The sequence below is a fragment of the Anser cygnoides genome, chromosome 7, assembly GCF_040182565.1.
Source record: "Anser cygnoides isolate HZ-2024a breed goose chromosome 7, Taihu_goose_T2T_genome, whole genome shotgun sequence".
Taxonomy (NCBI): domain Eukaryota; kingdom Metazoa; phylum Chordata; class Aves; order Anseriformes; family Anatidae; genus Anser; species Anser cygnoides.
The window spans coordinates 4,084,118-4,101,153 of NC_089879.1; the positions used below are offsets into that span (position 1 = coordinate 4,084,118).

At 42.0% G+C, this 17,036-nt stretch overlaps 1 protein-coding gene across 4 annotated transcripts; it reads left to right on the forward strand.

Annotated features, from left to right (window-relative positions):
- Positions 1–2,252: 2,252 nt before the first annotated feature.
- OAT (ornithine aminotransferase) lies at positions 2,253–16,335 on the forward strand. Of its 4 annotated transcripts, none has more exons than XM_067000375.1 (10): positions 2,253–2,405; positions 5,524–5,750; positions 6,562–6,786; positions 6,925–7,020; positions 8,975–9,102; positions 10,655–10,777; positions 12,072–12,200; positions 13,182–13,295; positions 14,346–14,490; positions 15,420–16,335. In XM_067000375.1, exons 2-10 carry the CDS (start codon positions 5,552–5,554, stop codon positions 15,578–15,580), a joined length of 1,320 nt encoding a protein of 439 aa, XP_066856476.1. In that variant the 5' UTR covers positions 2,253–2,405; positions 5,524–5,551; the 3' UTR covers positions 15,581–16,335. The 4 variants fall into 4 exon arrangements, with proteins under 4 accessions (XP_066856476.1, XP_013041289.1, XP_013041290.1 ...); XM_013185835.3 differs by lacking the exon at positions 2,253–2,405 and adding an exon at positions 2,989–3,144; XM_013185836.3 differs by lacking the exon at positions 2,253–2,405 and adding an exon at positions 3,188–3,319.
- Positions 16,336–17,036: the final 701 nt, after the last annotated feature.

The window sequence follows — 17,036 nt, forward strand, 5'->3', positions numbered from 1 at the left end:
CTTTTGTTTTTCATGTTTTGGTTACTGTCATGTGGAGTCTTTTAGGTACCGACAGGTAACTAAACAGCACACATTAAGCTGCTGTTTTTTTTTTTTCTTTTTTTTTTTTTTCTAAATCGCAGGAAATACTACATCTAGCTGACAGTAACTGCTTCAAGATATACGGTAATAGCTACCACCGTGAAAAATGTGAACAATTTAAAATTTCAGCTTGATAACATTTATAAAAGAAAAGTGGGTATTTTCAGTGTCTTGATTGTAAGTGCCGAAAACAAAAGAGGAAAGAAAAGTGATTCACAGAAGGATTGCAATGATCCTACAAAAAATTGTGATCAAGCCAATATTACATAGGATTTTGAAGTCACTCTCTCTCAGATGTTAAATAACTAGATTCCAGTTGAGAGTTACTTCACACCTGTATTTCTTTTTATCTCAAAATAAGCCCATAACAGCTTTAAAAAATAAATTTACACGTAGTATCTACGCATTCTGTTCTATGCCTGTATTTGAGCATGTAAACCCTTTTTTTTTTTTCTTCTTTCAGGCTTGCAGGATCCAAAAGAGAGCAAGCCCTTTCTTGCTTCAGGGTTATTGGTTTGTTTGGTTGGTTTTGAGACTCCGCATTTCAGACATGAATTTGCAGTGCTTACTTGGGTACATGGCCACTGGTTTCCTGGGAGTGAGGCTAGACTCAGGCATTTTTTCCTTACACCAGAGATGAACTGTGAAGAAATATAATACTCAAATCGGTTCATTGCTTTTTTTTTTCAGCCTTAAAATTGTGAGCGTTTCACAAAAAATCATACCTTTAACTAGAAAAAAGGGTTGCAATTGCTCGCCGATAATGACTGTTTCCAGACTTAAGAAACTTGGCACAGTACAACCATGCATTCATTCGACAGACGTGATTGTGAAATGTATTTTGCAATGTAGCACCAAAGGCACAACCTTTTAGTGTTGAATGCTTTGTGCGTTCAACTTTGGCAGGAGATGCAGGGCACTGTTCCCTGGCAGAATTAGGCTAGTTAGAGACATGAATATACTACTAGGATTGAGCCTGACTGGGTACGGATTTACGAAGAGCCTGGGATCATCTATCTGCCCTATTCCCAGCTGACTGCACACTGGGAAAATTTCCTCCGAGGGCATTTTTCTCCAAACGCATACGCAATGCTGCTCCCTGCCATGCGGGCTTTGAGCCGCTTGGTTAGGAGATATGACAGGGTTCCAGGACATTTACACGGCGTTGTGTTTGTGTGTGTGTGGGGGAGATATGCAAATTCTGGGTACTGTCAACCCAGTACACCGTGTTTTTTTTGTGGAAAAGCTACAGACTCTTTTCCAGCATAGATAGACTTGTCAGGACAAATTATGAGTCAAGAGGCATCCAGAAGTCTGCACTCCTGAGACTTTGCTTTGTTTCTGTTTTTAGTAAGGTGGGTTATATATAAAAAGAGAAATAGTCTCAGTATCTTTTCACAGCATTTGTTTTTCTTCTGGACTAAAACCAGTGCACATTGACTACTCATGTCTCAAAGGAGACCTTACTGCTCTCTCTAACTCCCTGAAAGGAAGGTGTGGGGAGCTGGGGTTGGCCTCTTCTCACAGCTAAGTAGTGACAGGACTAGAGGGAATGGCCTCAAGTCGTGCCAGGAGAGATTCAGGTTGGAAATGAGGAGACATTTCTTCTCAGAAAGAGCAGTCAGGCGTTGGCACGGGGTGCCCAGGGAGGTGGTGGCGTCACCGTCCCTGGGGGTGTTCAAGGAGAGGTTGGACGTGGTGCTTGGGGACATGGCTCAGTGGTGACATTGGTGGTAGGGGGTGGTTGGACCAGGTGATCTTGGGGGGCTTTTACAACCTTAATGATTATAAGGCCCTTGTGAACGCCCCCATTCCATGGCCACACAGCGCTCCTGAGGTGTCACTTGGCCTGGGGATGGGCTGAGTTATTTGACAGACTAGATTGGGCACAGGCCCGTTTTTGTATCTTTTTATTTATTTCATTTTGTTTTCGTTTATTGTTATTTATTTTGTTTTCCCCGTGCTCCCTCCTTCGTACAACACCTCCCCAGGTGGGGCGGCGACACCGCGGTCGCCCGAAGTCCAGCCCCGTCAGATCCCTGCGGGGGCTGCGGCCCTGACGGAACCCCGCCAACGGCCGCCGGGAGGGGGGGGGAGGGGGGGGGGGGAGGGGGCGGGCCCTCCCTGAGGGCTTGCGGCTCTTTCGCTCTCCGATTGGGCGAGCGCGGGGCGTTCTCCGCGCCGAAGCCCAATGGGAGGCGGCGGCGGGGCAGGGGAGGGAGGCGGCGGCCAATGGGCGGCGGGGCGTGAGGCGCGGTGACAGCTGCCGCCGGCTGCCTCCGCCTCTGCGCCGCGGGCCCCGGGCCGAGCAGCACGGCCGGCAGGTAGGGGCCGGGGCCGGGGCCGGGGCCGGGGCCGGGGCCGGGGCCGGGGCCGGGGCCGGGGCCGGGGCCGCCTCACGCGGGGGGCTCTGGCGGCGGCCGTGAGGGAGGGGAGCGGGGCAGCTCCGCGGTGCCGTGCGGGAGGCCTGTGCGCGTGGCCCCGGGGCCGTTGGGGTCCCACCGGGGTCCCTCCGGGGTCCCTCAGGCGCCCCTCAGGCCCCTCAGGCCCCTCAGGCCCGTTGTCCCCAGCGGGTCAGGGCGCGGCCCGGCCTGAGGGGAGCTCGCAGCCCGCCCGCTGCCACCCGCCCCGGGCAGGGCAGCCTCCCGAAAAACATTTATTTAATGTTTTTCTTAGCCCTGCTGAGGCAAAGCTGGCCCGGGCAGGTTTATTTCCTCCGGTTGAAGCTGTTGGAAGCGGGGCAGCGTTACTGAGGGGCTGCCGTGGAGGGGAAGCTGCTTCCCATCCGCCCAAACGGCAGGATCGGCTGAGCAGGGAGGGCTAGCTCAATTTCTGATGCAACACCTCCCCGCCTGCTGGAACGCCTGCCGTCTGCCCACAGCGCTGCCGCGCTTCTCTTCCTCGCAGCCCCGCAACAAGTTCCTGCTTTTCCCCCAACTGCACCCTGCCTTTTTCCTGAAATTGCTGCTCGTCTCGCCTTGCTGACCGCCAGAAGCAGGCTTCTCCTCGCTTTTCGGCTCCAGATGCGACAAGAATTCGCGGTTTCGCTCTGCCTTGCTCAGGGTAACCCCCCCCATGCCTCAGCTAAAATGATGTGGCCTCACTTCCGCAGCTTGCAGGTCATTTCTCCTCCTGGAGGGGAAGTCTTTGTAGGGATTTCTGATTAAGATTTGCCACCGTGAAGGAAGAGTAGTCTGTAACTCTCCGTGCAGAAAGGTAACTCTCTGGTGAGGGGCAGGTAAGAGTTTCGTTCCTTTACAGCTTTCATTTCAGGGATGTATGGAGAATGTCCCAAAATAGAGAAGCTTATCATAGAGTTAGCTGCCCTGCCAGGGAGATGTGTCGGGGGCAGGATGGCACAGACCAATGGCATTTAAGGGGTTAAGCAAGTTGTGGTTTTGAGCGGTGCGGTTGATCTGAATCTCTGAGAAAATTTTTCTTCTATGAAGATATATTTGTCTTTTTTTTTTTTTGTAAAATCTTTGAGTGACAGTCTTGAGAAGTACTAACACAAATGGCTAATACTTAACAGCTCTGAGTTGGTGAATTGCCCAGGGCTGAGGAACAGCTGATCTCCTGCTGGAACGGAGACTACTGACTCTGGCCCAGCTGATTTTGGTAGATGCAGAAAATAGTTTTTCTGGCTTTTTGCTTAGAAATGAGGAATGACAATATAACATCCGAGGAATCTGCTGGAAAAAATGCCTCTGTTTAAGGTGACTCATCCAGCGTGCAGTCCTTTACCAAAATAAATTGAGAATACATCTGTCTGTGCAAGCAGCCTGAAATAACAGTCTCTTTCCATAAACTGTCCCTGTGTTCTCCTATTTAATATGAATCTTCTGCTTAGGTGTTGCAGTATGCTTTTGTTGTTAGGTAGCGCTCCAGTGTTGAGGTTCCTTAGAAAGCTCTTCGGTTTGCTAAGCAGTCAGTTGCAAAGGAGGCTGCACTTGATAATCAGAGCACTTGTCATTGTCATCTTCGTTGTGGGCCAATACCTTTTGTCAGTTTCTAAGTGTAATGTTGTGCAAGACTGGAATCTTCAGCTCTGACAGCTCTTGGCCTTGCTGAAGTGAGCATCTCTGCGTTGGCTCTCTGCTGTCCCCAGTCCTCTCATCCTTCTCTTAACGCTTCTCTAAGTAAGAACAAGTCGTATGTAGAATAATCCTTTGCTCCTTCCAGCTCTCACAGACATCCTGGGCCTTTCTGGTGTTAGTGCTTTCCCGTGAATGAAAAGATACAGAACTTTCCTGCAAAGGATTCTTTTCATGCTGTCCTGGTATCCTGTATTAGGTGCTTCTTAGTGCTTCCACATTATGGTAAAAGGTTATCAGAGAATTGTGGGAACAATTTACATTTCAGTGTCAAATACAAATCTGAAAAGATTCGCCAGATCTTGGAGTTCTGCCTTCCATTTTGATGGACTTGACAAGTTTGTTTCCAAAGACATGTTAGCCATATAAGTCTAGGAATATTAATTATGCTCCTTGGTAAATGTTTATGGAATTTAAATTGAAAGATGCCACCTACTGCTGGGAATTAGACCATGGTTCTCTTCTTCCTTTTTGAAGGCTTAATTGTGTGGTTGCTCTGACAGAGCAGGAAGGGGAAAAAATGCAGTGGAAGTTCAAGTTCCTAATGTTTTTCCTGAGTATGTTTCATGAAACTCTACCCTCAGGTTGTCCGTAGATGTTAACGGTACAAGATTATGTATTCAGGGGGAATCAATGATTTTTCCTCAGAAAATACAAGGTGTTATAAAGATGGTTAATACTTGATTAGCTGTTACTTTCCATTTGTTTTTTTATTGCCTTGAAATGCCGCTAACAAGGAGTTCTTTATCCGTAGCTGGATACGCTTTAACATCAAGAATGCAGTTTATACAAAAAGCCACTAACTTTACTTCGTAAAGCTGACCTCAGTTAAAACTAATCTGGCCTTTATCAGTCTGATATTATCAGCTAAACGTTATTTGGGTCAGGTGTTTCTTTCCAGCATTATATTATTTACTTTCTGATTCTGGGTTGAGATTTCTCTTAAGGAAGTCTTCGTCAGATGAAAGGCATTTCAGCAGCCCCAGAAGCTCGATAAACTTAACTTATCATTTCCCTGCTCTGCTGAACGTAGCTTGTAATAATAAATCTAGTTGCAATTTAAGGCACGAAGACAAAGTACTTTTATAGGTAAAATTATGGGACTGTCTCGTAGGCTTGCTGAGTCGTGCGGTTTTTGTTCTATTACTGGGAGTGTACATTAAAATAGGAAAAAAACAACTTAGTTGAAGTCAGTGCTGCATTCGTTTATACTTCGTACAAGCTTTCCTGATTGCAGTGCAGAACGGTTGGGAAACCTGTAATCCTGGCAGTAGAAGCACTTTAATCGCGTCATATATTTGTTCAGAAGTACTGTCAGTGCTAATTATTAACCTTTTTTTTTTTTCAGATCTGTCACAGCATACCTGAAGTCAACAATGTTTTCCAAGCTCACCCGCCCTCAGAGCCTCGCTGTTCTCTGCCGAGGTGTTCATGCTTCGCTGAGTTCTGCTACCTCAGTTGCGACTAAAAAAACAGTTCAAGGGCCTCCGTCCTCTGATTACATATTTGAACGCGAGGCTAAATATGGGGCCCACAATTACCACCCACTGCCTGTTGCTCTGGAGAAGGGAAAAGGTATTTTATTTTGGTTGCCCTGGGTGCTGTCGATGGGATGTGTGTACGTAATGATTTTGAGATAATCAGTTTCTTTTCTTGGTGGGCTGGGAGCAGAGAAGATTGAGATAATTGATGAAGTAAAGGTAGTTAATTTGCTGGCCATAGCTCTGGATGAGGCCTTATGATGCAGCCTTAGGAGGCCACCTGATACAATTGTGCTGTCTATAAAATGATTTATTTAAATAAAGGGCTAAGTTCTGATGATCTCCATAACTCAGAATAACCCAGCAAGAAACCTGTGGGCAGCTCTCTTCTGTTGCCTTGTATGGAGATTTTCAGTGTTAAGGTGAACATGAACACTGTTTAAGTGCGTAGTTAACCTTGTGTACTGCTCATGTGTTATGGCCTAATTTAAATCTACTCTGATTTTTAACCATATTTAAGGGGATTTTTCTGCTCTGCAGGTTAGGCTCTATGAATGTGTCCTGAAAGGCTGTCAACATAGTGAATCAAGAGTGTGTCTTTGTCGCTATGTGTCTCGATGGTTCAGAGCAGCTTTATATAGGAAATCCTTCTTTTCTTGATACCTCATTAACGCTTATTAATAATGTACCATCTTTTTGCTTTTGCTACCATTATCAGTTGTTTATTTTCCGGTCAGAGTGCCTCTTGTGGGCTTACCTGTAAGAGAATATACCTGACTACTCCACAGGATAGCAAGAATACAACATAGGTTTGACTAGATTGCATTTCAACTCTTAGCTTATACTATTTAGTATTCTTTTTTTTGGATCGTATTTATATATTTACTACACTTTTGTTTTTCTAGGTATTTACGTGTGGGATGTTGAAGGCAGAAAGTATTTTGACTTTCTAAGTGCTTACAGCGCTGTTAATCAAGGCCACTGTCACCCAAAGATCGTGAGTGCTCTGAAAGCTCAGTCTGAAAAACTGACCCTTACGTCTAGAGCGTTTTACAACGATGTGCTCGGTGAATATGAGGAGTTTGTCACCAAAATGTTCAATTATAACAAAGTTCTTCCAATGAATACAGGTAAAAGAAGAAAAAAGTATTTCCGCTTTCTTTCTTTCTAGTAGAGTCAACAATTTTGTGCTGCACTGATGCACTTGTTACTGCGTCGGTGACCTGTCTGATGCATAAATGTGATAATGGTGCTGCTTTATGTTTTAGGAGTGGAAGCTGGAGAAACCGCCTGTAAGTTGGCTCGCAAGTGGGCATACGTTGTAAAAGGCATTCCGAAATACAAAGCAAAAATTATTTTTGCAGGTACGTTGCGTGCGTGTTACGAGTTGAGGTATTGAGGAAGAAGGCAGCTCTAGACGCTGGCTGTAGCACTCGTCCTGTAGCTGTAGTGATTACACTGCAGTATTCTTAATGCTTTGGTTTTTTCACTGAAGGAAGGAAATCACTGTTAATGAAGTGGTTTATAAAGCTTTATAAATAGCAGTTGAATATATGAAGTAGACATTATTTGTACTACTTAACCCTTTTTGTTGTCAGATATTGCTTAATAGCTGCCTCAAGTCAAATGGAAGCTGCATTCATCCTCCGTACTCTTTTAATTGCTGCTTGGGTGTTAAAGAACAGTATCATTTTATTCCTTCTTTCTTGTGATACCTTTCATCTGAATTAAACTGTTGAGACCCCTCACAAAAATCCCACATTTGGGATAACCTCCTTCCTTCTTAAACACTCCCTACCAGTGTTTCTCCTCTGCATTCTTTAAGGTATTCCAGAAGCTGGCTTTAATCCAGTAAAGCCATTTTGTAGTCTTGGTCATACAACAAAGGTAACAGCAATCTTGCTAAAATTGGTAAGGGGTCCTGATTATCTAAGTGGTGTGCTTTCTCCCTTCATCTGCTCTTCTTGGCTATGTTTCAGGGAAAAGTTGCCTACCACTGAAGAAGCTAGTGTGCTTTGCTGAAAAATGACTGCTTAGGTCTAGTTCAAATAACTTCTATTTGGTATTCTTTGGTTGTAGGTGAAGTGTTTTTTGTTGATTCTGCTGCTTTTCAATGGCTCTGTATTTTATACAACTTTCCAGAATAAAGCTTATTAATAAAGTGATTTATTTATGTATTTATTTATTTGTTGTTGTTGTTTGTTGGTTGCTACAGCTGCAGTCTGTTTCTGACTTCTGGTGCATGTCATAGCTGGACCATAAATTGTCATTAGACTGCATTTATAAACTGAAATTCAAAGTTGCATACTGAGTTATGTTTTCTAGGGCCAATTAGATTAGATTTTTTTTTCTTTTTCTGGGAATTCTTTAAACAAATATATTTCTCCCTTTCTTCCATATATATATTTTATTTCGCTCTTTAGTCAGTCGACTTTCAGTAAGTGCTTTCTCACTTTGAGAAGTGACTCCCCAGAGCATAGCAGGAGTCGCTCTGCTAGTGCTGATCCTATTGGCGACTAGGAGGAGGCAGTGCCTAGAGCTGCCTACGTCAGTAACTGCCTTCAGGATTTCCTCCAGACTGAGAATGTCCCAATGAAATTGGCGTGTGTGGGGGGGAGACTTGTAATGCTGTGAACGTTTTGAACTCTTATCTTCCTTATTCTTATCAGACGTCTAATTATCAATTAGGTGACAGTAAGTTGATTCAATGGAAATACTAAAATAATTTTTCATAGTCTTGGTGATAGTTGATTCCCAACCATTTTAACTCATGTTTCTATGTGAAATAGTGCACAGTCAGAGTGTTTTTAAAAATATAAACAGCTTTTCCTGGAACTTTGAACTACACAGAAATGTATCTTTTAGGCTCACTGGCAGCTTTATTTCTAGGACTTAAATTCTGGATGGTAGTTTCTTTCTGTATTTGATGAGTACTATTTATGTAAAACCTGCACATCTTCCTCAGACTTCTAGGCTACTACTTTCAGATTACTGACAAGAAAGAGTTCATGGAAGTTATTTTGTATACTTGCCAGGTCATGTCGTAATATTCATTTGTTTTTCCAGCATGCTTTTGATAGAGCAACCTGATGTATTTAAGGCATCAATGTAAACTGCTAACAATTGCTGGAAGGATGCTAATGTTAGACAACTCTTAAAATTCATTAGCAGGTCGAAAAATATGATGTCGTACAAACTGTTCTGGCTCTTAGTTTTGTAATGAATCTCTGTCAGTTATCTTAGGTGAAAATGCATCATAATTTTGTCAATGAGATGTTAGCGAGGCATATATATAATTATTTTTTTTTATTTTTTTAGCTGGCAACTTCTGGGGCAGAACGATGTCTGCTATCTCCAGTTCTACAGACCCATCCAGCTACGATGGATTTGGACCCTTTATGCCAGGTTTCGAAGTGATCCCATACAATGACCTACCAGCTCTTGAGGTATTTGGAATCATTTTACTGTGTCTCTTGGGTGAATAGCAAGGCAGGAAAAGCAGAAGCTTGTCATTTGAAACATACACATTAAGAAATATGTATTTCTTAAATATGTCTAGATACACATGTTATGATTACCTGTAGGTAATGTGTGTAAATTCTCCTTTGGTTTTGATTTTCAGTTTACTTTAGGAAGTAAAAGGAAAACAAGGTCTGTTTTATTTCCCTTGTTGCTAAGATGTTTCAGGTGTAAATAAAAAACAGCAAATAAACTGTAAGGGGATTCATGTTACACATGCTTAAAGTAAAATATGTTGTAAAGTTGGACGTGGATTCTGAAGCTAATATCTTGACTTACTTTTCTCAGAAATGCTAAGGATTCTCCAATGACTGGATAACTAGAGTTCACTGCAGTTGCTTACCAGTCTTGTGAGCTTCACAGCATCCTTAAAAACATGCTAGGCTGGCAATTCACTCAAATGACTGAAATGCTACTGATTCTGCACTGCCAAGCTGTTGGGGAGTGTTGACCTTGATTTAAACTTCCCACACTCATAGTCTGGGTTTCTGTACTGGAGGGTAGATGGTGCTTGATAGCAGCTGTAGGGTAACTGGATTTGGGACCTAGAAGGCAGGAGGGTGCCAGCTAAACACAGATGGTACTGAGGCAGCAGGAACACTGGCATCACCACTTTTCCATCATCTGCATACATCATCTCCATGCGTGACAAGTCAGTCCTCCGTGTCTGCTGTGCCTGCTTAGTGCAACGAGCCATCTGTGGAGGTTATGGGACAGAGATGCCTGCCTCCTAGGAGTTTGTTTAAAGGAAGCTAAGGTCTCTCTGTGTGTTAGAGTTGCTTTGTGGAGTAGCTAAATCAGCTTTGAACCTAAGTAAGGCTGTTCATTGTGAAAGCTCCGTAAGTATTTACTGGCTTTCAGCCAACTTTACTGAGGCTTTGAATGCGCTCTGGAGACCTAGAACCCGCATCCATGTCCATCAGACTAAAAGCTGAATTTATTCTATTTATGGGGCAGTATTAAGGAAAGCTGTAGTAAATTTTGTGCTGGGAATCTTAGTATCTTTTGAGTCTTGTAGACTTGTAAACCTTCCAGAGCTTGATAGTGCAAGAATGTAGCTATGGACTTTGCTTTAAGATGACAGCTTTGTACTAGAGAGCCTGCATTCCTTTTTGCATGAGGTGAACTGGGGGAAGCATTGAGCAATTGTTTGTCTTGTATGGGGTAATGCAAAACTGAGTATATTTCTGAGGTAGTTTATGAACTGATCCGATAATCTGCCTGTCTGGCTTTGCAGTTTTTAAGGTTCATAATTCCCTGAGCGAGCACACCAACTGATCTTTAGAGGCAAGCAGTGACATAGGCTCCTGTGTTGGAAGTGAAATGGTGCTCGGAGATAACTGCCTGACATGAATACTATTACCTGCATTTAGGATTGAAAACACAGTGACAGCTAGGTTATGCTGTGTGTGTTCTCTCCGTATTTTGTAAATGTGACCTGAGTACAAGTTTTTCTTTCTGTGCACATCATATTTACAGCGGGCACTTCAAGATCCCAACGTAGCTGCTTTCATGGTTGAACCAATTCAAGGTGAAGCAGGCGTGGTTGTTCCTGACAAAGGTTATCTCACGGGAGTGCGGGACCTCTGCACAAAGCACAATGTAAGGAATTCGTGGCTTAAAATCACACACTGTGTCTCCTGGCATGTCTTGTAAGGTTATTCTCACATGCAAGATATTGGACTTCAAATGCTGTTTAATAATTTCTTTCAGTGGATCAGGGTAGGGATACTTAAACTTCCTACTTCTTATTTTGTAGCAGTGCTTGCTTTTCTCTGTTTCTTACTGCTGTCACCAGTATAAGCTTCTAATGGAAGTTTTTAAAACTGCATTTATTTTAATCGAACTCTACATTTCTTTTTCACTTTCTCACAAATTTCTTGGACCACAAGCCAGTTACTGTGGTGGTTCTACCCTGGCTGTTCAGGACCTCATTGCTGGAATGCACCAGTGCTATCGAGAGTTAGTAACAGTAACAGATCACAGGACGGAACACTAAAGAAAATGGTCAAATACTTATGATGTTGAATTCGACTTGCATTCAGCATCTCTGTACGGGTGGGAAGGTGTATTTATATATATCTGTGCCCTCCTGTTGTCATTGGGTACTGCTAATGCTCATAAGCAGGCTGCCTTCCCTTATTTCAGCATCAGCTTGGTCAGGCTCTTCTATAGGTCTAGGCCGTGTCCTTTGTAAATGTAAGGAAAACAACAAAAGTTTTATTGATTCATGGCTTTTTATTCCGATGGATCCTGTCTGATTTGAAAATCAACACTTTGTTCTAATAGAATTCTGATTCTTAATTTGAAAATGTTACCCATAAATTATTCCAAACCTGAGAGGAAGCTATTGACATATAAGTAACGAAGTTGCCTTCATTATTACTGTGATGCTTACCTCACAGAAAAAGTAGTAGATACTCTGTGAATTCTAGCACATGACAGTAATGCAGCTTAGGAAAATGAGATCAAAAACTTGCATGTAGGCTCTCAGAGTTACGTAGACTGAGACCAGCAGAGTTGCTAAAATGGCATTTTTCAGAAGCTTTTTCAAAGGTCAGTTTCCGAACAATGCACCTAACTTTTTGGAAATCTCACTTGCTGTTGTAGTGTAAATAGATTCTGTATGAACAGGGACCAAGCCTATGTGGAGTATTCCTTATGTAGCAGAGAATCTTTGTTAAAGATGTCAGAGAGAAGTAGGACAGTATGTTTACTTTTTGTTAGTTTGACATTTCGCAGAATTTGTGTGTCTTAAAGAAGCGCACATAGTGCAATACAGCTGGAAGGTCTTTCACTGTGTGCAACTCTGCTGCACTGTTTGAACTGAAGTAGGAATGGGAGTGAAAAGTCATTTTCTGTAACGTGTGTGTTTTTTCTTTTTATCTCTATACAGGTTCTGTTTATTGCCGATGAAATACAGACGGGCTTAGCCAGAACAGGAAAAATGCTAGCTGTTGACCATGAAAATGTGAGGCCTGATATAATTCTTCTTGGAAAGGCCCTTTCTGGTGGTGTATATCCTGTGAGTAACAACAACAACAAAAAATCCATTAGCTGACTAACCATTTTTTAAGTAATTAGTACTGAAAGTCTACTAGTTGGAAGACAAATTTGATGTTTGTTGTGCTTGGAAATGGGTGTTTACAAGATTAACTGTAATTTGTGACCCAGATAGTAGAGCCTGTGAGTGATAAATAAGAAAATTATGGAATACATAGTTACACGTATAGCTGAAATGGCTAGAGTATACTGAACTTACTGTGTTGATATTGAATTGTTAGTGTGGCACATCATTAGATGTCATCTTCTTAGACAGGGAATTTTTAGGTGTTTTGGTCCTTGTCAATTAATTGAATAGATTTGGTGTATCTCTGTTTACTTCAGTTTGATAATATCAGAAAAGTAAGTGTTTGGTGGTCAGTCTTTCATTCTAGAATCACTGGTGAGTTTCTGATACAGTCTCTGGACAGTAGTTCATCGCAGTCTTGCTGTAATGAATTTCTGATTAACTTTGTAAAATGGGAAAAAAATAATGTGTGCTAAAACATCATCTGTTAGAAGCGTTTTTCTGAACAACTGGCGTTAGTTCACTTGTTTGTCATGCCCACATGACTGGGTTTATCCTCCTGGAGTGACATACATTTCTGCTGATTAGGCTGGAAGTTGCAACCTGCCTTGAACTGTTTTGGCCGGTTTTTGAGTTGTTAAGCAGAGTTATGAAACTCAAACTCTTGAAATAATATTCATCTTGGAGAAATGCCTCTCAGCTGTAGTTAGCTGCTGTATATTACCAGTATAGCGGAGTGTATCTAAGGGGATTAAGCTGTTACGTGACTGTCACGTGTCCTCTTCTGTACAGAGCTAGGAATGTAAATGTAACTTAACTGCCGTGGGATGAAAAGCACCCTTTCCTGAGCCCTGAGGAAAAGTTCACTTCAGAGAGATTTAAGTTTACTGTTCTAAATTATGTAGGCAAATGAGTTAGCTGACCTTTCCATTCTAGGTCTCCGCAGTGCTGTGTGATGATGAGGTTATGCTGACCATTAAGCCTGGTGAACACGGATCTACGTATGGAGGAAATCCATTAGCCTGTCGTGTTGCAATGGCAGCACTGGAGGTTTGTGTGTTTTAATAAAGATTTAGATTCTAAAGAAAAAAGTGTGTCACACGGACATTATCTTCACTTAAATAAGTAACATTATTGTTTATGCTACAAATAGAAATTTATCTTTAAGTAAGAATGAAAAATTGGTAGTAGTTAACTATTTGCATATAAATTAATATCATAGAATGGCTTGGGTTGGAAGGGACCTTAAAGATCATCTAACTCCAACCCCCTGTCATGGGCAGGGACATCCCACTAGATCAGGTTGGCCCAGGCCCCATCCAGCCTGGCCTCTAACATTTTCAGGGACGGGGCATCCACCACTTCTCTGGGCAACCTGTTCAAGTGCCTCAGTACCCTTACAGTGAAGAATTTCTTCCTAATGTCTAATCTAAATCTATCCTCTTTTAGTTTAAGATCACAAAACAAACTCTAAAGTCTTAGCTGAAAATGTACCCTAATTTCTTTGTATTTTATAGTCTTAAATTTTATTCTGTCATTTAAGCCATTATCTAGGACAAGGTTTAAGGTACTTAAAGTCAGTAGAATGATTTTACTAATTTCACTGAGTCATTTTTAAAAATGGTGTATTTTTCTATGCCATATTTAAGAGTTTGCTGCTCTGTGAGCTTCATAATGCACATGCCACTGGAGCTCAAACAAAAGCTAGAAAATATCTTGTCCAGATACCATATTTTAAACATTCTGTAACTGCATAATTCACAACGTTTAAGGAAGTCACTCAAAAAGCCTCATCATTGCCTGATACATGGACTTGGGCAAACTCACAGATTAAGAGTCATTAGAGGTTTATCTTTTACTTGGGGAGGAAAAAAAAAAAAAGACAAATGGAAAACAGTTTAGAGATTTATGTTTCTTGTAAACACAAATGAGTGAAAGCTTAATGTTAACTGGCTTGGATGTGCTACGTTTGCACTGACACCTTGGATGGATCAGCTTTTGTATCTCAGCAATTGTCATGTCATTGTGTGCCATGCTGCAGTAGACAACTAAAACAAATGCTGTGCCCTTCAGCTGACTGTAGATCTAACCTTCCTTTAGGTAATTGAAGAGGAAGACTTGGCTAAAAATGCAGAAGTAATGGGTAACATATTAAGAAATGAGCTCATGAAGACACCATCTGATATTGTAACTTGTGTCAGAGGAAAAGGACTTCTCAATGCAATTGTAATCCGGGAAACCAAAGGTAAGGAAATATAATCAACTGCAGTCGTAGCGTGACAAATAACTTTCAAGTTAAAATTGCAAGTGTCTGTGTGGAGTAGGGGTGTAGCTTACAGTCATCTTGTTTGGGTTCTCATCTTGGCACTGTAGTAGTGTCTGTAAATTTATTTGAGTGACTGTGTGCTATTAAAAGTAGGAGGCTTTTACTATCTCAGTCTAAACTTTTTTTAACAACATGAATTATTTTATGACTGGATAATGTTCAAACCTGATGGTGAACTTAGCTCCCCACAAATGCCCCTTTGTCTGTTCACCTGGAGATAACTGGCCCTGTCTGGAAAGCTAGTTTCTGTCAGACTGTGGGAAGTTTGGCTGAGGTTGTTTGTTCCAGGATAATTAGATGAATACTGGAATGCATAAGGAAGGAAAGAGTTAACGATTGAGAACAAGTTTCTAGGGATTAACACATTGAAGTACACCAGAAAATGGTTTAAAAGCCAGAGCAGACTATTTTTTGTCACCAATATACTAAGTGACACAGTGCTGCAAGAGAAGGGTTATAATTTCTTAAGATACACTCTTAAGATGGACTGAAATCCAGGCATAAAAGTAACCTTGTCTGAAGTCCTATCCAGATTTTTTCTCTTACCTGCCTCTTGCAGGCTTCCGCTTCTTCTAATTTTCTTCTTTTAATCTACTGCTGCACGTAGATGGATATCTCATCTGTGAAAGAGCAAAGCTCAGGTTTTGCAGCAGTCCTAAATATTCACTGCAAATTCTGGAGAGCTGCTCAGACGTCACCACTTCGTTTGTGAGAGTGAGCCCATGATATTTGATTTTTCTCACTACTAGATGGCAAGCAGTTTACGGTCTGGCTTGGCTCCTCATTCCACGTGCTGCGATTGTGCCACTTTCTCTGCCACAGTGTAAGTGTCTTTCCTTTAATTGCAGACTACGATGCCTGGAAGGTGTGTCTGCGGCTTCGTGATAACGGACTTCTTGCCAAACCTACGCATGGTGATATCATCCGGCTGGCACCGCCTCTGGTGATTAAGGAGGATGAAATCCGAGAGTGCATCGAAATAATTCATAAGACCATTCTGTCTTTCTGAAAACGTGGCTTTTAAAGTGTATCTGCTGACTGACCCAAGCTGGTGTGTTGTTATATGTGCGATGAAGGCCTGCACGTGAAGCAAGCATCTTTAATTCCTTTTATCTAAGAGGACTTAAGTCTTTAAAAAAAAAAAGAAAAGAAAAAAAAAAAAAGCTATGTCTTTTATTTTCTTCAGAGCCATTATAATTTAATAATGATTTTAAAGAGCTTCCAATCTTGGAATACTTGGAGATGAAGCGATGAGGTTCTGTTCATCTAGTTGGAACTTACCAAACTGTTGAGTCAGAATGTTTGAGGGGGGCACGTCTGTAGAAATCTGCTTAATTAGTGAAAGTCTTGGCCAAAGTTTAGAGTATAACTTATATATATATATATATTAGTAAGGGTGGTCTAGAGCTCTCAGAACTCTCCCAGACATCACATTTGGTATTTTTGCCTGTTGGTGAGATGTTTGTAGCGGGGAAGCACTTGCCATTATGGTAGAATTTCTGTTTCTCATTTATAGCTAGAAAAAACAGTGCTGAAGATTTCACAAACTGGGTGTTGTGCCGGTGATCTTGACAAGCATCAGGCTGTGTTCTCTGTGTAAACATTTTGGTTTTATAACTGGAGTTGCTGTTCTGAAGACTGGTCCCGGTGTTTGGCTTTGCAGTCTTGTAAAATAGATCTGAGTATACAGATCTGTTTTTACTGTTACAAAACTTCCTATAATCTGGATGTTTCTATTAAAACATGCCTTGCTTTAAAAAAAAAGTTAATGTGCAATTTAAATCTACAGTGTACTGAAAAAGAGAACCCCACAAAAACTTGCAGTCACCGCTGTCCAGAGCCACAGCAGTCTCTGTGTTTCTGTCTGTCTTTATATGGCAGCTCTTGCTGTCCTTATTTTTTTTTTTTCCAGGATGAGTGCTTCTGCACTTCTGTGCCTTTAGATACCCAATTACGCATGCAGTTGTGGAGTTGGGTACTATCCTTACACTAGGTTGTCGTTTTTTTGTAAGTATTAACTAACGGAGCTGGTTTTAGCTGAGGCTAAATCCTGACGGATCACTGTTAAAGCAAAATGCTCCCTTTGCCATGCACAGGGGCTAAATGTAGTCCCGTGTTCATAACTGGAAACAGTAAATAACCTGTGGTGCCTGAAAGGCAACGCAGTTCGTAGAAATGAACCAATCTGCCCCTCAGGATCCCAGTGGGTGCCTTACACAGGTGTGTACCTTGCTTGGTTTCAGACAAAATACGTAATCACCTGCCATGGATGAAGTCGGAGTGATTCAAGTTGGAAAGGTCTCATTTGTGCAAGGGGTGGTGTGTCACCGTGACTGTTACCCTCAGGAATAGGATTTAAATGCAGAAAGGTGTTGCCTAGGAAGGCTGGCGTTGCTGCAGGCTGCGCTTACACAATCTAACTGGAAAGGTGAAGTAACTGAAAGAGACTGTAATGTAAACGTCAT

What these genes read in the sequence shown, in the direction of transcription:
- OAT (XM_067000375.1), top strand. Translation starts at nt 5,552, where the DNA reads ATGTTTTCCAAGCTCACCCGCCCTCAGAGCCTCGCTGTTCTCTGCCGA. An exon ending in TTGCAATGGCAGCACTGGAG is followed by an intron (nt 13,296 to 14,345) that starts GTTTGTGTGTTT and finishes ACCTTCCTTTAG; the next exon opens with GTAATTGAAGAGGAAGACTT. An exon ending in TGTAATCCGGGAAACCAAAG is followed by an intron (nt 14,491 to 15,419) that starts GTAAGGAAATAT and finishes CTTTAATTGCAG; the next exon opens with ACTACGATGCCTGGAAGGTG.